General features: G+C 44.9%; 1 protein-coding gene across 1 annotated transcript in view; it reads left to right on the forward strand.

The window, feature by feature from the left end:
• Nucleotides 1-24358, forward strand: part of LOC124722539 (osmotic avoidance abnormal protein 3) — a 372346-nt gene that overhangs the window by 252954 nt on the left and 95034 nt on the right. Inside the window, exons 14-15 of the mRNA XM_047247684.1 lie at nt 11052-11152; nt 17039-17205. Coding sequence (XP_047103640.1) covers nt 11052-11152; nt 17039-17205 — 268 coding nt within the window. The remainder of the gene's footprint in view (nt 1-11051; nt 11153-17038; nt 17206-24358) is intronic.

Genomic DNA, 24358 nt, shown 5'->3' on the forward strand with positions numbered 1-24358 from the left:
TACACAGAACAATGAGAAGGCTTCACCGTTGCAACTCCGTTGTCTCCAGTATATTTCCAATTCGCAACTGATTTGCGTTATGTGCCTGGCTCAGGAAATATAGTGGTTAGTCATCCGTAAAGGTTAGAAGAATTAGAATGGCTCTGAGGACTATGCGACTTAACTTCTGAGGTTATCAGTCGCCTATAACTTAGAACTAATTAAACCTAACTAACCTAAGGACATCACACACATCCATGCCCGAGGCAGGATTCGAACCTGCGACCGTAGCGGTCGCTCGGTTCCAGACTGTAGCGACTAGAACCGCTCGGCCACTCCGGCCGGCTAGAAGAATTAGAAATTATAGACTATGATGAAATAGTTATTTCACAAGAGAAGATGAAGAACTTCAAAATCTCAAATCAAGTTGCAGCGTTTCACTAAACATCTAAACAGTTTTAAACCCCTAATTGATTAAGACTGTGGTGTGACATATCAACTGGAATCGTTTGTCCACATATTCCCAACCAATTTAGGAACACAGTTTTTAAGCATTATCACATCATGGCTCATCCAAGTGTGACGTCGTCAGTAAAATTCATATCATTCACATTTGTCTGGCGAAACTTGAAGCATGTACAACAAAGGACTAAGGTATGTATAGAATGCCAGAAGAGAAAAATAACAACGCTTACTGTATCATCTATTGGAAAATTCCCCATTGTCGATGAACGTTTAGAGGTGGTACATATTGACCTAGTGGGTCCTCTATCACTCTCCGATGGATTTTACTCATTGTTTAAGTTGTTTCGACAAGTTTACCAGAGACTGTAGCAAAAGAATTTTTTAATTCCTGAGTTACCAATTAGTAACATCACAACATACAGTAATAGATCAAAGAATGCTGTTTCTAACTGGCATACGGCGAGCCTTAGCAAAGATTTGTACCTGTAAATTGATTAGACCTACTGCATAACACTAACACACTAATGGAAAAATAGAAAGGTTTCCCTGTACACTGAAGAGTGCCATAGGAGCCTATGCCACAACTATATGGAGTGCTATATTACCCACAATACTTCGCTCTACTTTCTGGAATGAAATCAGTACTACAACAGCAGCAATGTTGTATGGTACTTCACTGAAACTATAATGCAAAAATAAGTTTTTTTTGCAAAATAGAAGATAGTTTGTTAGTGGTGACCGGTTTCAATCGATACAGACAATCTTCAGACCACGAGGCTTCTGCTTCAGTGATCCGTCAAGTCCTCATTATGAATGTGCCTTCCGGCATACAGGTCAGCTCCGCTCAACGCGGAAGGAAATGCCTTGTTGCCTGAAAATGATCTGTATAGATTGAAACCGGGCACTAATAAATTATACTCTGTTTTGCGATCAACGTTAATTTTTTTTCATTGCAACTGAATATAAACCGCCGCATCCCAAATGTGTTATCAAAAATCATACACTGAAACTACCTGGAGAATTCTCCAGGAACCTCATACCTCAATGGATATTGACCTTTCAGCTTAAGTCATCGAAATGAAAGGGATGAATGATCTGAAACTTACAGAGTATTCTCACAACGCCAAAGAAAACTCGTTTCATCCACAAGGATATAAAAAGTACAAGTCACTTGCTTGTTGAAATTGACGAGTTAGACAGTGGACTCAGACTACTATATGAAGGTTCTTATGAAGTGGTTCAACGTTTATACAAAGTTCACCACCTAGATTAAAGATAAATTAATCAGCATTTCTACTGATCGACTGCAGCCAGCCTGTTTCCCTCCTGATGACAAAAATCATTGAAATCCGTCGAATCACCTCCCACCTGGGCATTACACGAAGTGTTTCCAAGTGTCCCACTAAGTTGCAAGATCGAGTCATTTGTTGAAATTTTCTGCAAAGTTCTCAGACATCACTGAGTGACACCCACACTGAGGGGGGAGCGATCTGAGAGCACACAAAAATGTAGTCACTAAAAAGTAAATTATTTATCTCAAGCAGTTCCAAATTGTATTTTCACTCGTTTTATTTATATATCTTTTAAAAAACTGTGTGAAATTCTCTGCCTGTTACCGCGCTACAGTTTGTTTTTTAAGAGCAAAAATTGTAGAAAAGTGACTTATGGAATAAAATATATTGTAATCAAAAATGGTCTTTGGTTCATCTAGATTTCATACTAAACACAAAGAACAGGCTTCCACACTCTCTTTTCACCTCAGAAGCCTACAGGTAAATGAATCTCGTTTTTTATAAGGCTATAAACAACAACAACAAACTAATTTCAGACACATCAATGCTCACAAAATATTGAAAAAGTAAACAGAGCACTATACGCTACTTCACACTAGGCTAGTAATTTACTCAGGTGGCGAGTGATTTAGTAAACAGACGTGTGATGTGATGGTTATAATTAATTATCGTGCAAAGTAGGCAATACAGCAACCGTGTGGAGCTGCGGCTGGCTGATGTTTGGCCCCTAGACATGCTGAAACGTCAATCACAAAATTATTTCACTCCATGTGTAGTAGTCGGTCAAGTAGCTTCCCCCCACCCGAACTCAAATATCACTGGAGCATCATTGTACTGATATGGACGCCATCCGTAGAACACAGTAGTTGTCCGTGTTTGTTGTGCTCTCTTTTCTTCGGTCATCTTATTCTCGTGGATCAGTGCCACGGTATTTTGGAGTCAATTTGGTTAATGCTGACGTATAACAGGAGTGCTTGTGGAACATGAAATGTCGCCCGTGAAAAAATGAAAGAGCCAAGGCAGCAGAAATCAACGATTTGGAAAAGGCGAAAGGAATACTGTGGTTTCAAGAGCAGGTAATTAAAGGCACCAGGTTATGAATACTGAAAGAGTTGGCTTCCCTGCTCGAAAGAAGTGTGCCAAAGTCCTTAAACTACATCCAAGTCAACACAGTCTGTAATTTTTCATGTGGTTCTCACATGAGAATCAGTACGCTGGATTTTACCTCAAACTTTTTCTATTAGAAAATTCAAGCAACTTGCCGGCATTATTCTGGGTCTTTAACAACTAGTTCTGTAAGGAGAATACTGGGGGCTCCATGCTCTTTGCAAATAACTTAGATCAATCCATTTTCGTGCCCATTTCTTCTTTTTAGGATTCCGTACCTCAGTCGGTAAAAACGGAACCCTTATATGATACGGATTGGTATGTCCGAATGTTAAGACCCCTTTTCTCAGGTTATAGGTATCAAGTTGAACTGTATGTCAGATACTAAGGTCTACGGTCCCTTGGCATTATGAAAAATTTATGCTTCTAAGCCAGTGCAATCAAAAGATACGACCATTTACGTCACGAATTTTGATTCTCGCAAACCCACTCCTCAAAACCTATAGGGTTCTTCCCGTTGACCTAGAATCATAAACTTTCATGTCAAATACTGAAGTCTACAGCCCTTAGCGATGAAAGAAATTGGATCTTCCAAATCAATGCATTCGAAAGATACGGCCATATATGTTACATATTTTGATACTCACAAACTCACTCATCAAACCTATAGATAATCTATCTACATACATGTTGGGCCTGTTGGTTTAGCGGTAAGGTTAGCTGCCTCTGTAATAAATAAATAAATAAACTGAGTGAATGGATCAACGATGAACTTGAATGGGTGTCATGGGACGTCCGCCCCAAACAAATGCAACGAACAAAATGAGACCAAAAAAAAAACGGTGAAGCGCAAGACTGGAAACCGAGAGGTCGAGGAATAAAATCTCGATCGGACCACGAACTTTTCAGTCTTCGTTCTATCTAGCTTTCACCTCTCAAAGATGTGATGAGTCGCCAGAACAACACGTGGTTCGGATTCCGTGTTAAACTGTAGGGCCCTTTTGCCTGGTTGGACATCTGGTGTAGTATAGGGACACGCTAGTCACCGAATTGGCGTCCCGCAGAAAAACTTTCACCAGAGCGCTGAGCCACACGAAATTATTTTTGTTGTCTACAGACACAATTAAATTTGTACGGAACTCTCGGAGCACGACTTCTTCTCACCCTTGTCCATTTTTTTTTCAAACCCTTTTTTCACGTGTAGAATAACTAGACGGGCAAGACAGGGGGCGAACCGGATCCAGAACGAATCTACGCAGCACATTAACGACAGTTGGTCTGGTAGACCGTCCAGATTGAGTGTGGTTTTTAGGCAGTATTCCACGCTCGTTTAGCCAAATGCTGGTCTAGTCCCCCTATCTCCACCACAGAAAATATGATACAAATACAGACAGAGGTTTACATGATTCACAGACAGATGATGCACACGATTTTCCTCTTAGGTCGACCCATTAACTGCCAAGATTCCCATTTGGGGATATGTCTTTCTAACGGAAATTTTGTATGATTGCGTTGGCAGCAATTACTATCTTTCATTGTCTAGATCCTTGTCAAGCTTGTGCATTGATTGTTAGTCATTATTTGTGTGAAGAGGTAAAGTTTTCAGAGTTGCAAAGTTGAACATTTTCAAAACAGTGTAAGTTATACTGCTGCGTAAACAAATTCCAGCAAATTTGGTTTTAGATGATGTTCATCTATTGTTTTTCTTTCCAGGCCTTTTATTTTCCCATGACGGCTCTGTGAATTTCGATTCCCATTTGGAACTCTTGGGAGGTTCCGACTAAAACATTTTGTTATTCTTTTCCCCCAGGCACAATAAGTCAGTATAAAGCACTTCCTGTAAGGGAAATTCAAGAAGTTCTAAATGACTACAATTTCATTGCTTCTTCTGATCAGGGTGAAGTAAATCAGACCATTGGCATTGTCGAGCTCTTTCCACATCGCGCACATATGTCTGACTGTGATGATATGAACGAAAATACTCTTCCAGATTGAGATTTTCACTCTGCAGCGGAGTGTGCGCTGATGTGAAACTTCGTGGCAGATTAAAACTGTGTGTCGGACCGAGACTCGAACTCGTGCTTGGGTAGCTTAGATGGTAGAGCGCTTGCCCGCGAAAGGCAAAGGTCCCGAGTTCGAGTCTCGGTGCGGCACACAGTTTTAATCTACCAGGAAGTTTCATATCAGCGCCCACTCCGCTGCAGAGTGAAAATCTCATTCTGGAAACATCCCCCAGGCTGTGGGTAAGCCACGTCTCCGCAATATCTTTTCTTTCAGGAGTGCTAGTCCTGCAAGGTTCGCAAGAAAGCTTCTGTAAAGTTTGGAAGGTAGGAGACGAGGTACTGGCGGAAGTAAAGCTGTGAGGACGGGGCGTGAGTCGTGCTTGGGTAGCTCAGTTGGTAGAGCACTTGCCGCGAAAGGCAAAGGTCCCGAGTTCGCGTCTCGGTCCGGCACACAGTTTTAACATGCCAGGAAGTTTCACTCTTCCAGATGATATGCCAGATACTGTGGAAGTTCATACTACTGAAGAAAGGAAGGACGAAGAAAACGCAGTCCATTACAACAAGAAAATGAAAGCTAATATCACTTCTAGTTGTACGACAGAAGATGCAACTTACAGTAAAACCTACTCCGATCTAGCAGAAATTGAACAGCGCAAACGCAGTTTAGTAGCAGCAGAAAAGGAAAGTCTGCAGCTGAGTGCTTTGTAGAATTTTTTGATGAACAAATACTGGTACTGATTGTTTGTGAAACTGTCCGATATACTGCACAGGAGAATAATCATAGCTTTGAGTTATTCAATGAATGCATAAAACAGTTCTAAGGTGTACTGCTCTTCACTGGATACCATGGTCCCCCACAGGAACAGTTATATTGGAATTAGGGTGGGGACTTGATGGAAGGTGTATGAGCCGAAACAGGTGTTTGGATGTCAAGTGCCACCTTCATTTCGATGTGTCTTCATCTGAACAGAATTTCAAGTGACAAAATGGATAACTTTTCAAAATTCGTCCCTTGATGGGCTTGCCGGATAATAATTTCAGGAAATTTAAATTTTTTTCGGGTGGTCTGAGCATTTATGAGCAAATGGTTCGACATTATGGACAGCATTATCTAAAAATATTCATTCTAGGGAAACCAGTGAGACTCGGATTCAAACAGTGGGCTATCTGCCGTTCCCAAAGCGGTTACTGTCATCTTATGTCAGTCCGTTAAGGATTCAAGTGATGTTTCAGTTTTTAGACTTGGCTAATCCGTTTTACTGGATGTGATTTCTGTTCTGCAATCTCCTGAACTTCACAAAAACTATTTTGACAACTTTTTCACTGATTTGTTTTTGATGAATGAGTTCTCAGAAATGAGAGAATGGCAAATGGAACTGCCTGAATGAACCAGATGAGTAATTGTACCATAGAAAGTGAGAACAGCACGAAAAAGAAACAAAGAAGAACATATGACTAGATTTGAAAAGAACACAAAGATAATAGCAGTAATGCGGAAAGATAACAATTGTGCAAAATTCTTGTCAAACCACGAGACAGTGCATGCAGTGAGCCAAGTAAAGAGATGGAGCAAAGCTGAGAATCAAAAAATAAACAGCCATGAATGATGGCAGACTACAACAGGCATATGTAATGAGTGGACAAATTGGACTGGAATGTGCAGAAGTAACAGTTGAGAATTCGAGGTAAGAAATGGCAATTTCCATTGTTCGCCTACGTAATAGATCTAGTATTGGTCAACGCCCACATTATTTACTGCCTCCTGTTCCACTGCTCCAATTCAGAAGGATGGTGGCAAAGGTATATGTTGCTCAATCATTCATTGCTTCTGATCCGTCATTCCATCATACCCAATGGCATCCACTTCACGTTTTTCATATGAATTCAGGACTTCCGGAACTGGATACGTGATCGAACGTACGACATGGGGGAAGCAAATAAAATGTGGAATTTGCAATGAAAATGCAAAGAAGCAGTACTCTGTGTACATTGTGGGACTCCGTATTGTACGCTTTGTTGTCTGACAGAAAATAAAGGAAAATTTAAAAAGAGAGTAGCATGTGCCATGGCCCCCATTTGGAGATCGACTAAAACATAGCGTTTATTTCAAGGTTATTTCCTTTTTTTCATTTTACTTTCCTTTTCCCAGTCTCTATATCAATCAGGCAACTCACAAATAAATGTAGATTGACGAAAAATATTTGGTAGTTAATGGCTTAATCGATAGCTCTGGCGAGAGGAACAACATCTATCCACAAAGTTAAAATACATTTCCGCAACCATGAAAACAGCTGTCCCTGTACACGACTGGATAAACTCTGAGACTCCCACCTCTTGGACAGGATAAGCTTCGCTACAGTATATATTGTTTCATTTGCCCTCGTTCGCCAAAGAACCTTGCAGACCACATTCTACATCAGTCGACAGTTGACCACCAGCTACACAATGTACGATCGTAGCTCGCCCACTTGTCGTTTCCTCATTAAGCAGAGCTGCTTAATCGCTCACCACTTGACTAAATTACTGGCCCAGTGGTGAAAGCATATGAGTACGCCTACTCGTCTTCAGCATGCAATGCGAAATACTGCACAGACCAAACCGGGTTTTGCATAAAGTGGTTGTGATTTTAACGATACGGAATGGTGCTGGAGGTTTTCCTGTGGCACCGGAAGCCGTGCGTTGTCACTTGTGCGACCCAGCATGTACCGGGAGCGTCACAAATGCTGGCCTACATTATCCGATAAAAAATACTAGCACACCTGTTAGTGACCATTAATATAGGGTATCCCTCCTTCGCCGTGATGATGGCGCTATCTCTGCTGGCGACACTTCCCATGAGCTGTCTGGATGTCTGTGGAGGAATGGCAGCCCATTCTTCCTCACGATCCGAAACCAGAGAAGATAATGATATTGGACCCTGGGGTCTGGAGCGAAGTCGAAGTTCTAACTTATCCCAGTGCTGTTCCATTGGGTTCAGGACGGGATTCGGGACGGAACAGGCCACTTCAGAGATCTTATAGGCAACAAACCGTTGCCTCACAGATGATGCTTTATGGGAGGATGGATGGTCATGCTGATACAAACACTCATCATCTATAAACTGTTCTTCAACTATACGCAGCACACAAGGCTGTAAAATGACCTCATATCCTTCCACATTTAGCATTTTCTTAATTCGAATAAGCGGACCACATCCTAACCACGAAAAACACTCCCGTACCGTAAATCTACCTCCTCTGTACTTACACTACTGGCCATTAAAATTGCTACACCAAGAAGAAATGCAGATGATAAACGGGTTTTAATTGGACAAATATATTATACTAGAACTGACATGTGATTACATTTTCACGCAATTTGGGTGCATAGATCCTGAGAAATCTACCCAGAACAACCACTTCTGGCCGTAATAACGGCCTTGATACGCCTGGGCATTCAGTCAGACAGAGCTTGGTTGGCGTGTACAGGTACAGCTGCCCACGCAGCTTCAACATTATACCACCGTTCATCAAGAGTAGTGACTGGCGTATTGTGATTAGCCAGTTGCTCTGTCACCATTGACCAGACGTTTTCAATTGGTGAGAGATCTGGAGAATACGCTGGCCAGGGCAGCAGTCGAACATTTTCTGCATCCAGAAAGGCCCGTACAGGACCTGCAACATGCGGTCGTGCATTATCCTGTTGAAATGTAAGGTTTCGCAGGGATCGAATGAAGGGTAGAGCCACGGGTCTTAACACATCTGAAATGTAACGTCCACTGTTAAAAGTGCCGTCAATGCGAACAAGAGGTGACCGAGACGTGTAACCAATGGCACCCCATACCATCACGCCGGGTGATACGCCAATATGGCGATGACGAATACACGCTTGCAATGTGCGTTCACCACGATGTCCCCAAACACGGATGCGACCATCATGATGCTGTCAACAGAACCTGGATTCATCCGAAAAAATGACGTTTTGCCATTCGTGCACCCAGGTTCGTCGTTGAGTACACCATCCCAGGCGCTCCTGTTTGTGATGCAGCGTCAAGGGTAACCGCAGCCATTGTCTCCGAGCTGATCGCCCATGCTGCTGCAAACGTCATCGAACTGTTTTTGCAGATGGTTGTTGTCTTGCAAACGTCCCCATCTGTTGACTCAGGGATCGAGACGTGGCTGCACGATCCGTTACAGCCATGCGGATAAGATGCCTGTCATCTCGACTGCTAGTGATACGAGGCCGTTGGGATACAGCACGCCGTTCCGTATTACCCTCCTGAACCCACCGATTCCATATTCTGCTAACAGTCATTGGATCTCGACCAACGCGAGCAGCAATGTCGCGATACGATAAACCGCAATCGCGATAGGCTACAATGCGACCTGTATCAAAGTCGGAAACGTGATGGTACGCATTTCTCCTCCTTGCACGAGGCATCACAACAACGTTTCACCAAGCAACGCCCGTCAACTGTTGTTTGTGTATGAGAAATCGGTTGGAAACTTCCCTCATGTCAGCAAGTTGTAGGTGTCGCCACCGGCGCCAACGTTGTGCGAATGCTCTGAAAAGCTAATCATTTGCATATCACAGCACCTTCTTCCGGTCGGTTAAATTTCGCGTCTGTAGCACGTCATCTTCGTGGTGTAGTAATTTTAATGGCCAATGGTGTACATGTTTGGACTGTACATCATTTCAAGTAAAGTTCTCCAAGCATTCGCCCAACCCAAATCCATCCATCATACTGCCACAGAATGTAGCGTGATTAATCACTCCAAATGACTCGTTTCTGTTCATCCGATGTCCAGTATCGTCTCTCTTTACACCACCTCAAGGGTCGCTTAACTTTGACCAATCGCTCTCCTCAATGCTCGGGGTTCCTGTGCTTCAATACATGAGGTATGCATAGTTTTGGTTTAGCTGTGGTTGTTCCTTTGCGTTTGTACTTCACAATCACAATACCAACAGTCTACTTGGACAGCTCTATAATAGTTGAAGTGACCCTGATGTATTTGTTACTCAGGAAGGAGGGAAGGAAGATTTGAGTTTAACATCCCGTCGGCAGCGTGATCATTAGAGACGGAGCAAAACCTCCAGTTACTAACGGATGGAGAAGGATATCAGCCGTGCCATTTTCAAGAGAACCATCTCAGCATTTAACTTGTAGCGATTTAGGAAAAATCCCGGGAAACCCAAAACTCAATGGCCAGATTAGGTTTTGAACCGTCTTCTTCCCGAATGCTAGTCCAGTGTACTAATCACTGCCCTATGTCGCTCGGTTAATTAGTGGCCGAGCGGTTCTAGGCGCTTCAGGCTGGAATCGCGCGACCTTTACGGTCGCAGTTTCGAATCCTGCCTCGGGCATGGATGTGTGTGATGTCCTTAGGTTAGGTGGTTTAAGTAGTTCTAAGTTTTAGGGGACTGATGACCTCAGATGTTATGTCCCATAGTGCTCAGAGCCATTTGAACCAATTTTTCGGTTAATTACTCAGTGACATCCAATGATTAGGCCATGTTCGAAATTACAGAGCTCTGCTGACGGAGCCATTCTGCTGTCGTTGCTTCTCTATTAACAACAAAATACTTCCCACCTCCTTTTCTACTTGAAGGTCCGTCTTTCGTGGCATCTGGCGGTCAATTCTGCATTACAGAGGAGTCTCCGAAGACGTTTGATGGATAATGCATTCACCGAGCAATCATTTCCTCGAGATTGCACATGTTAATAACTGACTAAATAATCACAACGAATAAACACCTGTTGGACGCATCCTGATAACTGCGCTATTCGTGTGCAGAGATAAACAGTCATTGTTTGGATACGCACTTCGATCTTGGTTCTAGATTAGAACATCGGCGACAGTGAGTCCCAGACTGCACCGGGTAGGTGTAATCCGTACATTGCTCCTTCACTTCCAAGCGACTTACAATTTCCTAAGTTCAAAAGCAGCAGGTGTGCAATTAGCACTTCGTATTATTCAGTTTTACATTGTGCAATATTATTTTCTCTGGTGTATATTACTTATGCCATTGCTGAACTGTTTCCTTTTACATATCCGCATCCGTATAACCTAAAATAACATGACTGTAAAGAAAATGAAAAGTTTCCTATAATGATTTTTCTTTGAGTGCAGTACGTCCTTTAAAATTGGCTTTTTTTCAAATGAACCGTGCGAAATACTGGACTGTCTCGTTCAGTGAGAATAATAGAGTACTTCTTTGTTGACAGTGATTTGGAAGCAATAAAAAAGGAAGCATCGTGGAATGAAGACACGGAGCAATGGAAGTTACCTGACCTCGTCATCACGCGGACCAGACTGCCTCCAACAGGTAATGGGGACCTGTTCTTCTCTCCGATTATGCTTCATGTAGCACTATGTTAACCACATACTACATGCACATTGCGCTATTTACTTTCAACCAAAGATAACGCATAATTCCACGTATTGATATGGCCGCATTGCAGGTGATTATACACTCTAAGACAGAAAAAAGACAATGTACCAAGGAGGAATTGTCCGAATGGGACGGAAATCGGTAGATACGGTGTACACATATTGACAAACAAATGATAACAGTTTCACAAAAATTGGATGCTTTTTTCAAGAGAAAGAATTTCACACATTGAGAAAGTCAATAACTCGTTGGTCCACTTCTCTCCCTTATGCATGGCGTTTATTGATAGAGTTGCTGGATATCCTCTTGAGGGATGACGTGCCAAATTCTGTCCAGCTGGCGCGTTAGATCGTCAGAATCCCGAGATGGTTCGAAAGTCCTGCCCATAATGCTCCAAAAGTTCTCAATTGGGGAGAGCTGTGCATTATTATTGAAAGGACGATCTTATGGTGTAGCAAACGAAATTTGTCACTGGTTTGACAATTTATTGATAGGCAGGACGTATCAAGTTATCTTGGATGGAGAGTTATTGACAGAAGTAGAAATAAGTTCAGGTACGCCTCAGGGAGGTGTGCGGAAACCCTTCCCGTTCAAGTTGTATATTCATAAGCTTGAGGACAATATTAACTGCAGCTTCAAACTTTTTGCAGATGGTGCGGTTATCTGTAATGAAGTACCCTCTGAGAAAAGTTACACAAATATTCAGTAGGATGATGATAAGATTTCAAAATGGCCACTTACCTTAAATGTTCAGAAATGTAAAATTGTGCTGTTCACAAAACGAAAACACGTAGTACCATGTGACTGCAATATCAATGAGACATAATTCCAATTGGTCAACTAATCCAAATACCTGAGTATAATAATCTGTAGGGATGTTAAGTGGACCGATCACATGGGCTCCAGTAAAGCAGCTTCATTGCTAGAATTCTAGAGAAATGCAAACCAGTCTGCAAAAGAGATTCTTTACAAAACACTCATGCGACCCATTCTAGAATATTGCTCAAGAATATGGGAGCCTTACCAAATAAGACTAACGGGGAATTTGAACGTACACAAAGAAGAGCATCAAGAAAGGTCACAAGTTTGTTTGACCCATGGAAGAGTCACGGTGATGCTGAAGAAATTAAACTGGTAGTTGCTGAAGATAGATGCACACTGTCCGAAGAGAACCTACTTACAAAGTTTCAAGAACCAGCTTTAAGTGATGAATGAACAGCTATACTTCAATTCCCTGTGTACTGCTCCCTTAGGGATCGTGGGGCAAGATTAGACTAATTGCAGGCCGCACAGAGGCGTTCTAGCAATCGTTCCTTCCGCATTGCATAGGTGTATGAAACGGAAAACGAAATCGTCTGAACAGGACTTGGAGGCCCAACCGTACCAACTGGCCGCCGTGTCATCCTCAGCCCTGAGACACCATCGTATGTAGATACAGAGGGGCATGTGGACAGCACACCGCTCTCCTGGCTGTTGTCAGTGTTCGTGACCAGTGCCGCTACCTCTCAAACGAATAGATCCTCAATTGGGCTCACAAGGGCTGAGTGCACTCCACTTGCTGACAGTACTCGGCAGGCCCGGACGGTGATCCATACAAATGCCAGCCAAGCCCGACAGCGTTTAACTTTGGTGATCTGACGGGAACTGGTGTTACCACTGCGGCAAGGCTGTTGGTGTATGAAACGGAAAGAAGTCCTAATAACTGGCACAAGGGGATGTACCGTCTGTCATGCACGTCGTAATGGTTTTCACAGTATGGATGTACAAGGACGTGCCGAAAAGTAATGCCTCCCAATTTTTTTATGCAAAAGCTCGTAAAGATTTTTTTAAAAAAAACCTTATTAAAATTCTGCATATTTATTCATCATGTCTACATATTTATTTTTCAGCATAACCACCCTGGCGACGAACACAATTTTCCCACCGAAACACCGGTTTGTTGATACCGTCACTGTAGAATGTTTGACTTTCTTTATGGAGCAGCAACGCCACCTCTGTTTGCATCCCTTCATAATTATCAAAGTGAAGTCCTCGAAGGTGTTCGTTAAGTTCGCTATCTTGTTTTTGGGAGCAAAATGGCGAACGTAGCTTTCATCACCTATCACAATGTTGTTAAGGAACCCATTACCTTCACCCTCAAGACGCTAAAGAAGTTACTGACAGATGTCGAATATCTTCTGTTTCATATCAGAGTGGGCATTCGAGGTACCCAAAGTGCACAAAGCTTTCTGTGCCGCAAATGTGTAAAGATGTCCTCGTGATACCCACACTTACTGAGAGTGTGTTACCCGATGATTTTCTGTGATGAATTCATTAACACGGCTCTGATTAGTTTCGTCGGCTGCCTTACGCTGTTGTCCACTCCGAGCTCTGTCATACATATTGAGGTTAGCACCACCGTTTCCATCATTACGAGCACGAACAACCCAACGTCACACAATACTGATGTCGATACAATAATCACGGTTCACAGCTTTCATTCTTCTATGGTTTTCAATTGGAGGCACGCTTTCTGCAGTTAGAAACTTGATGACAGTACGCTGTTTCTCACTCATCGACATAGTTACGTTACATATCGCCATTTTACACGCTGCAATTCGGATTCCTCTAACGGTAGAGGATTGCAACTTGCATCAGCGAAGCAGGAAAGCCGACAGAGTAATATGCGTGACATTTAATACCCCATCCGATACTGAGAACAGAATAAAAAATACAGAGGCATTAATTTTTAGACATAGAAGGCATTTTCCGCTAACGCTATCTCTACTTGGACTGTTAGTTAAGAGCGCTGGAACTCGAAAGTGGCTGTGCCTTTTCACGTGACCAAGTTTGTTCCCATTGAAACGTCCCCTTTGGAAAATTATAAATGAATATGCTGGTAAACTTCTATGTACTGGTCTGTCTTCCATCGTCTTACTGGTTCCCTTTCTGCTCCCCACTACCCCCTTCCTGACAACCTCAGTAAGGCCAACCACTTCGCTTCCCACCTTTCTGAGGTCTTCTCCATCCTAGATGATCCCCACTTTGATAATTCTCTTTTCCCCAGCGTCATGGAACGTGCCGACACCTCGGTCGCTCCACTTGCTCCTAGTCTCCAGTACTTGGGACAGTTGCCCCCCTCCGACATAAACACTCCCATCACAGCACAAGACATTAAACTTATCCTCTGGTCCAAATGCAACACAGCCCCTGGTCACGACTGTGTCACCTACCACCACCTTCGAGAAAGCCCCGATTCCTTCCTGACTGTCCTCGCCCATCTCTATAACGTCATCCTCTCTACTGGCTTCTACCCTGACCTGCGGAAGACCTCCCGCGTCCTCTTATTCCTCAAACCCAACAAACCCCCTTCTGCCGCCTCTTCCTATCGTCCCATCTGCCTCACCTCCGTCTTCAGTAAGGTCTTTGAATCCATCCTCTCCCACCGTATCCATCAGCACCTTACTCAACACCACCTCCTCCCCCTTACCCAGTGTGGCTTCCGACCCTCCTTCTCCACTGAAGACCAACTCCTTAACCTCATTCACCTTCTGTCCCTCCAGCTCAACTCCCGTCGCTCCACCATTTTTGTTTCCCTTTCCCTTGACCTCCAAAATGCCTATGACTGTGTATGGCATCCCGGTCTCCTCTTTAAACTCTAAACCTACACCCTGCCTATCAATTTTGTCCATCTGGTCGCCTCCTTCCTCTCGCACCATCCTTCCTATGTCACCCTCCACAACACCAACTCCCGTATCTTTTATCCCACTGCTGGCGTCCCTCAAGGCTCTGTCCTCTCCCCTCTCCTTTATCTCTTGTATACAGCTGATATGCCCAAGCCAACACAACCTATCCACCTTCTCTAGTATGCTGATGACACTGCCTTCCTGGCTCTCTATCCTACCCTTCAACGGTCCCAACGTACCCTCCAAACCCACCTTAACCAGTTCACCACCTGGTGTAACCAGTGGTTTCTCCATCTCAACCCCTCCAAAACCCAGGCAATCATCATAAGCCGCACCACCTGCTCCTTTCGTCTCCATGATTTCTACCTCACCCTTTATGGTCGTCCCATCCAGCTCACCCCAAACCTGAGATACCTTGGCCTCACCCTCGACCGACACCTCACCAGGACCCCTCACCTCCAGACCATCCAGCAGAATGACCATTCCCGCTTCCGCCTTCTGAAACTCCTGTCTGGCCGGACATTGGGATTGCATCCTTCTACCATCCTCCACACCTACAAATCCCTCATCCGTCCTATCCTCTGTTATGCCAGCGTTGCCTGAATCTCCGCACCCACCCGCTATTACAAGGCCCTCCAAATCCTCGAACACCATGCGCTCCGCCTTGCCTTCCGTATCCGCCTTCCTTCCCCCATGCGGCTCCTGTATGAACTCATCCCTTCCCCCACCTCCTCCTGTTCCTCCAACATCTCCGCATCCTTTACATTGTATGCAGGCTTGATCCCCCCCACCCTCTCGTTTCTTCCTTCCTCTCTACCCCCTGCCCATTGCAGCGCCTCTATCGCTGTATCCCTCTCTCTCTCCACCTCCACACCCTCCATCTCCTTCATCAGGGCAATTTCCAGCGCCTCCCCCTCCCGGATGATGAACTTTGCCGTGACATCTACCCTTCCTTCCAACTATAACCCGGCCTTGTTCTCCCCCCCCCTCCCCAGGGCCTCATTTTTCCTCTCCCCTCCTTCTCCCAGAGCGGATTTTGCTCCTTCCCCCCCCCCCCCCCACTGAGACCCGTCACCTCATCCTTGCCTCTTTCTTCCTCTCCCTCCCTCCCACCCTTCTTCTGGTCTCCCTGATCTGCTGGCGCCGTTTTGGTCGCCGTCAGTGTGCCACATCAGTATTGTGTTTAGTGCTGTTTCTCCTGTGCGTCAAGAGGTGTGATTTTAATTGTGTGCTGCCTTGAGGTTCACTGTTAGTGTTTGTTATGTGCTATGCCATCCGTCGATACTTTTATGCTATGATCATACTGTGCCTTGTGTTCTTTTAATTGTCCCAGTGTATGGTTTTTTTGTGTGCGCTACTTTTTTCCGGTTTTTATCTCCATTTTACAGTCGCCCCTTTTTTGTCTATTGCCTTCCATGTTGTTCCCCCTTTTTTATATCTATGTTCACCACATTTTCTCCATTGTATATTTTTAAATGTCTTCAATTGTTTGTTCTATGTCTTTCGGCTGAAGAGCAGTGCATATGCTGCTGCCCCGATGGGGAATTGAAATACAATAAAGGAAAAAAAAAACTTCCACGTTATTCGATTTTTAAACAGCTGAACAAAACTGAACGTACTCAGTCATTTCTCTCTTTACTTATTCTGATCAACACTAAACTGACACACAAATAATACTAGCGCAACGTAATCTGACTTTCAATAATCCCTACAAAGGAGTGGCCGTGACTAACAATAACCTATACCTTTCATGAATCACTTACCTCACAAAAATCTTCGTTACTCGAACTACTGCAATACAGCGAGCGCCAATACTGCCAGCTAAATAAAAGATTTCTGCCATCTCTCTCCCCACATCCACCACTGCTGGCGGCTCACCTGCAACTGCGCAACGCTACACGCTGTTCACATCCAACTGCCCAACACTACAATAGCGAATATTCCAACAATGTCAACCATCCACAGACTGCACACAGCACAGCCAGTGATTTTCATACAGAGCGCTGCGTGACGTTACCAACACAAAAACCTAAACAGCCCACTTACACCACTACTGCCAGCTCCGCAGTTAGCTTTGTCGAATGATGTATATCAGTAGCGTTCGTCTCGTCAGTACTGAGAGTGAGAGCTTCAGACTGAGATATGTTGGTGACAGGTCTGCAGCCGAACGGCATCAGCCTGCGGACGTCGTCGGCGGCGTGGTCGCCCAGCGGCTCGTCCAGAGGCAGCTCCACGGCCAACGAGTCCAGCCACTCCACGTCGCCTCCCATCCTCACCAGGTCGCCTGAGTTCGTCGAGCCGGACAACAAGGTTGTCTTGCAGGTACGTCGCACTATAACAGCTTAAAAGTCTAAACGCAAATTACACTGAAGTGCCAAAGCAACTGGTATAGGCGTGCGTATTCAAATACTGATATATGTAAACAGGCATACGGCGCTGCGGTCGGCAACGCCAATATAAGACAACAAGTGTCTGGCCCAGTGGTTATATCGGTTACTGTTGCTACAATGGCAGGTTATCAAGAGTTAAGTGAGTTTGAACGTTGTGTTCTAGTCAGCACACGAGCGACGGGGTACAGAATCTCCGAGGTAACGATGAAGTGGGGATTTTCCCGTACGACCATTTCACGGGTGTACCGTGAATATCAGGAATCCGATAAAACATCAGATCTCTGACATCGCTGCGGCCGGAAAAAGATCCTGCAAGAACGGGACCAACGACGACTGAAGAGCACCCTTCAACGTGACAGAGGTGAAACCCTTCCGCAAATTGCTGCACATTTCAATGCTGGACCATCAGCAAGTCTCAGTGTGCGAACCATTCAACGAAACATCATCGATATGGGCTTTAGGAGCCGAAGACACACTCGTGTACCCTTGATGACTGCACGACACATAGCTTTACGCCTCGCCTGTGCCCGTCAACACCGACATTGGACTGTTGATGACTGGAAACATGTTTCCTGCTCGGACGAGTCTCGTTTCAAATTGTATCGAGCGGATGCACTTGTACGGGTATGGAGACAACCACATGAATCCATGGATCCCGCATATCAGCAGGGGACTGTTCAAGCTGGTGGAGGCTCTGTAATGGTGTGGGGCGTGTGCAGTTGGAGTGATATGGGACCCCTGGTACGTCTACATACGATTCTGACAGGTGACATGTACGTAAGCATCCTGTCTGATCATCTGCATCCATTCATGTCCATTGTGCATTCCGACAGACTTGGGCAATTCCAGTAGGACAATGCGCCACCCCACACGTTCAGAATTGCTATAGAGTGGCTCTAGGAACACTCTACTGAGATTAAACACTTCCGCTCGCCACGAAACTCCCCAGACATGAACATTGTTGAGCATATCTAGGATGCCTTGCAACGTGCTGTTCAGAAGAGATCTCCACCCCGTTGTATTCTTACGGATTTATGGACAGCCCTGCAGGATTCATGGCGTCAGTTTCCTCCAGCACTACTTCAGACATTAATCAAGTCCGTGTCACGTCGTGTTGCGGCATTTCTGCGTGCTCGCGGGGGTCCAACACGATATTAGGCAGGTGTACCACTTTCTTTGGCTCTTCAGTATACTTGGTAGAAATAAGAGAAATTGTGTCCCGAGGTATGGCTGTGCTCTAAGAAAACCACATTTTTGTCAGATGTTCAAAAAGCGCGTGAAAAAGCACTAAACATGTTTCTATCTGTTCACACGAGCAAGAAATATGTCGTATGACAGGTACTAATACTACTAATGAATTACCATGTATTGTATTACAAATTTTTTATCCTAGGTAATATGATATCAGGAATATATGAACAAGTAACTAATATTTCGACTCCGTTTTCAAGCCTGAACAAAGGGACGCAGCGGTTATTACAGTGGACATGTATTTGGTTCCCATAGTACTAAAATCTCTATCTGGTCATCCAGATCTGTTTTATACACTTTCCCTAAATTGCTTGAGGTAAACGACAGCATGATGCCTTTCAAAATACAGTGGTTGACGGGACGTTAAACACTAGTCTTCCTGTCTCTTATTTTTATGGTCGCAAAAGTTCCCTACTATGGACAGGCACTCTATTACAAAAAAAAATAAAAAAAAAATAAATAAATAGGTAGCTACATCTGAAATAGTATCAGTGATGACAAGAACTGTCATTATATTATACGCATAAACAGATCAGTGAGGAATATGTCCAATGCAGACAGTAATGTACAGTGTCCATCTGTTTGGGATTCAGTCTACACGAGTCTGTTCAGAATCTCATTAGTCATGTTGCCCATTCCTCTCTTAATGCTACGTATTTGTATGTACCAAATAATCCGAAATGCTAGCATCCACTGCGAGGGACGCGTATGACAGTGTTCTATGTGTGTTTGATGCGACTTGGGTTTCAAAATATACACTCGTGAGCAATTACACTGATCGTCATAAAAAAAAGCTGCACCCAGAAGACAAGGCGGATTTTGATCATCGTTGGCAGGCAGGTAGGTGAAGCTACACGTACCAAATGATTACATTTTCAATTTTGAAAGACCAACATTTATTGTTCCAACTGGCTAAAAATCGTACGTATACGCTGAGGTCATAAAAGTCATGGGATACCTCCCAGTATCGTGCTGGACCTGCTTTTGCCCGGTGTAGTTCGCAACGCTACGTGGCATGGACTGAGCAAGTCGTTGCAAGCTCCTGCAGAAATGCTGACTCATGTTGCCTCTGTAGCTATCTATAATTGCGAAAGTGTTGCCCATGCAGGATTTTGTGCTCTAACTGATCTCTCGATTATGTCTCACAAAAGTTCGTTGGGATTCATTTAGGGCTATCTGTGTAGCCAAAACATTCTCTCTCATTGTCCAGAATGTTCTTCAAACCACTCGCGAACAACTGTGGCCCAGTGAAATGGTGCATTGTTCCCCACAAAAATGAAATCCATGAATGGCTGCCCGAGCGGTTCTAGGCGCTACAGTCTGGAACCGCGCGACCGCTACAGTCGCAGGTTCGAATCCTGCCTCGGGCATGGATGTGTGTGATGTCCTTAGGTTAGTTAGGTATAAGTAGTTCTAAGTTATAGGGGACTGATGACCTCAGAAGTTAAGTCCCACAGTGCTCAGAGCCATTTGAACCAACCATGAATGGCTGCAAATAGTCTCCAAATCGCCAAACATAACCATTTCCAATTAAGTATCGGTTCAGTTGGACCAGTAGACCCAGTCAGTTGGATGTAAATACAGCCCACACTAACCACTAGCTTGCACAATGCATTGTTGACAACTTGGGTGGTGTCTGCACCACAGTCGAACCCTACCATCAGCTCTTACCAAGTGAAATCGGGACGCATCTGATCAGACCACGTTTTCCAGACTTCTAGAGTCCAACAGATGTTGTCACGAGCCCAGGAGAGGTGCTGCAGGCGATGTCGTACTGTTAGCAAAGACACTAGAGCCTGTCGTCTGCTGTAATATCCCACTGACGCCAAATTTCGCCACGCTGTCCTAACGGATACGTTCGTCGTACGTCCCATATTAACTTCTGCAGTTATCTCACGCAGTATTGGTTATCTGTTAGCATTAACAACTCTACGCAAACACGACTGCTCTCGGTCTTTAAGTGAAGGCGCTCGGCGATTCCGTTGTCCGTGGTGAGAGGTAATGCCTGAAATTTGGTGTTCTCGGAATACTCTTGACACTGTGGATATCAGAATATTGAATTCCGAAATGGAATGTCCCATGCATCTAGCTCCAACTACCATTCCGCGTTCAAAGTCTGTTCATTCCCGCCTTGCAGCTATAATCACGTCGGAAATCTTTTCACAGGAATTACCTGAGTGCAAATGAAAGCTCCACCTATGCACTGCCGTTTTATACCTTTTGTAAACGATGCTACCACCATCTGTATATGCGCATATCTCTATCCAATGACGTTTGTCACCTCAGTGAAAGTATGGCGTCGGGTCTACATGGTTGTGAATACAAGATTGCAGACATCGCGTCATGGAGTTGAACAGGTCTCGCATGTAGTCCTCTGATATTCCTCCATCCCATGCTGCTTGCATCTGAGGACGCAGTTCTCGCAGATTGGTGGATGGAGAGGGAGTCCTGACGATACGCTCCGTGGGACCCCACACATTCTTGATCAGGGAGAGATCAGGTGATGCCACTGGCCATGGCAAAGTATCCACAGCTACAAGGCAGACTCTGGAGGTGGCAGCGGTATGACGATGAGTATCATCCTGTTGAAATAGCGCATGGGCGTGGGCGTCCAAAAACGGAAGAGCCACCGGATGCAGGATCCCATTCAGGTATCATGTGGCTGCCACGGAGACCGTTAGGAGCACTAACAGTGAATGGGTGCCTTAGGATATCGTTACCCACACCACGCCAGGCTCGCGGGCTTATGATGGGAGACCACAAACCGCTCTTCAAGAAGTTCTCCACTGTGCGTCCAGAGATGCACCCAGTGCTCGTCGCCTCCAAGGCGAAAGCAGAACTGGTCACTAAATATGACCCACTATCAGACTGCAGGACTCAATGTCCGTCGTTGCCGACACCAGGAGAGTCGGAGGCGACGCTGCGAGGGTGTGAGTGGAAGGCATCGTAACGGTCGGCGTGCAGCGAGCCCTGCAACATGCAGCCACCTGCCAATAGTATTAGAACTGTAGTGTCGCGGAATAGTAGAGAGTTGGAAACGTGGAATATTGTCAAAGTTTCGTTTCCTGAGGCAGTAGGTTAGCCAAGAGGTAGGAGGATTGCACATATATCGGAATGGCCTGGTTACACACAACAGCCGAGAGAGAATTGCTTAGCACGCGGGTTTGTGTTAGACAGAGACTTTCGTAGAGTGCAAGACAGAGGTATAGCGTCAGCTGTACTGCATTTCACAACTTCGCGTAAGTCTGCCGTAACAACACGTAACTCTGTCGCAAGAACACCTAAGGGGCGAGTACGACAGATGAATCAGCAGTATATGTGGAACGAATGCGTTCATTACAAACGAGCATGACGTTAGGACAGGGTGGGATAGAGTACACTCCGCACTACGAGAACGCCTCTCGTGCTGACAGCGCCGGGACTCTAACCCGGAGCCTCCTACGTGCAGCGGCTTGCCGTCCACAGTCGAGCCAGCCGGCCAGCCGAGCGCCACCAGCCACGCGCGGCCAAAGTACGAAGTAAGGACATTCCTCCGCTATGTCACAGCACGCGGGACTACGCTAGCAAGACTGTGCGGCCCGGACCTGTTGTTATTGCTACGAGTCAGCGAGGACTCAGGGAAGGTCGTTGATATCACCAAGCCACATTGTACTCGGCAGGAATAAAGGTGTTATGAATTGATAATGTTTCTTTGGCGTTTCTGACGCGTCCACAGTCATTTCCTAGCATCCTGACAACTGGAGAGGTCACCGCTCGGCCTCCAGTCCACCGTAGGCGACCGGGACCACCGGGGCGCCTACAGAACTTACGCGATGATACATAGAATGCTGAATGGCCCCTATCATTGCCATTGGATCTGATCACACATGGCAGACGGTCATTACAAACGAGCATGACGTCAGGACAGGGTGGGATAGAGTACACTCCGCACTACGAGAACGCCTCTCGTGCCGACAGCGCCGGGACTCCTTCTCGTGGTGCGTGTCAGACCTCCAGATCCTACAAGTTGTGCATGCAAGCCTTCCTGCATTCAATCCCGCCAACAACGGGCAATGGTGGTGTCCGTGCAACTGGTGTGGCACGCAATACGATGATAGGACCTCCCAGCCTCCCGCAGCTTCACGATGCGCCAGGCCGCTCTCGAACTCGTCCAGCTGGGCAACCTGCTATCAAATGCGTGGACATTCACGTGATGCTCTTGCGATGCTACCCACTGTCATACTGGCCAGCACCGCAATTTGGAGGCCTCTTGTATCAACCGATGGGAAAATGACGTCATGGTCCCACTCACGCTCCCTGCATGGATGGCGTCTCTGTGACCAGTTGATGTTGTTCAGCGTTGAATTTACAACTAATTTGCTACAACGTGGTCCGTCTATTCGTTGCTACAGTTATCATGATGCATTGCCTAAGAGGTGGAGCATCCACGATCTGGCCCAGTATAAAATGAACATGTAACGCTCCTCTAAGTCGTATGACACGCTAAACTTGTCCATTCATCTGGCAACACGAACGCTCGCATGGCTCTAACTGCTCATCATTGTTTAGGCTACTCTAGGGAGACTGTTACGAAACATTCATTCGATCGATCTTATATTGCTCATACGTGTGGGATTCATACAAAATAGGAATAACACAGTGTATTGGAAGCGTATGGAGAAGGGCGGCAGGAATGGTCACGGGTTTGTTTGACTCACAGGGGAGCGTCACGGAAATGCCGAAAAACCTGAACTATCTGACAGCTAGGCTAGGTACTGCTGCCGTTTAGCTCTCGCAGCTATTAATTCTGTATCCGCTGACTCTAGTTCCCCTTTGAAAGAAATAATGAACTCTGCTGGATTTAGTTATTCGAAATTAGTGTTTAAGTCTTTCAAGAAATTCGTGTGATTTTTAAGGTGATATTATGTTCTGATAAGGAATACACCGCCGGCCGAAGTGGCCGTGCGGTTAAAGGCGCTGCAGTCTGGAACCGCACGGTCGCAGGTTCGAATCCAACCTCGGGCATGGATGTTTGTGATGTCCTTAGGTTAGTTAGGTTTAACTAGTTCTAAGTTCTAGGGGACTAATGACCTCAGCAGTTGAGTCCCATAGTGCTCAGAGCCATTTGAACCATTTTGAAGGAATACACCATATGTTCGTTAAAATCCGGACACTAATCACTATTTGTACAGAAAATTCTAGTCATGACATAGAGTATCAACAGTCGGCGAAATCCAACATGGATAAAATAACATAGCGTAATAAGCCACTTCCAGATTTCGAACCTCATCATCTTTCCTAAATCTCTCGCCGCTTAAGTTATTTAATAAAATGGACAAAACAAAAGTGTCTTCCTACTTTGATACTGCCACTTTTTGTCATGAAACAAAATAAATGAAGCTATTTCAAGCATTATATTAGGACTACATTATCTCTATCTTATTCCTGAAATTAATACAACATAATGACTTGATATCTGTTCACCATCGACCTCGAAGGACGAAGCGCTTTTAGAGGAGAGGTTGAGCGGAGTACCTGCCACCCAAAGTGTTTCCCATCTGAATCTGGTCTATGGCAGGTACTGAATTAAAAATGCAAATAATGCCTCTTCCTCTCTTACAACAATACAACACTGAAAAAAATAATTGTTTACATAACAGCTCGATGCAAATGGAAGTCCTGTTGAATTAAAATATTCTCGATCGTCTCATGGAGGGAACTGCAGTTGGACTGCTCCAGTTTGCTCTTTCCGAACAGATATCTCCTGGCCGCATCTCTATCCGTAAATGCTTGCTCGTTTGTGACATGGCACATCGCAGAGATTATTAAATTCACATGAATAATTAAAACATCGT

This window comes from Schistocerca piceifrons, chromosome X (genome assembly GCF_021461385.2).
Source record: "Schistocerca piceifrons isolate TAMUIC-IGC-003096 chromosome X, iqSchPice1.1, whole genome shotgun sequence".
Classification (NCBI taxonomy): Eukaryota; Metazoa; Arthropoda; class Insecta; order Orthoptera; family Acrididae; genus Schistocerca; species Schistocerca piceifrons.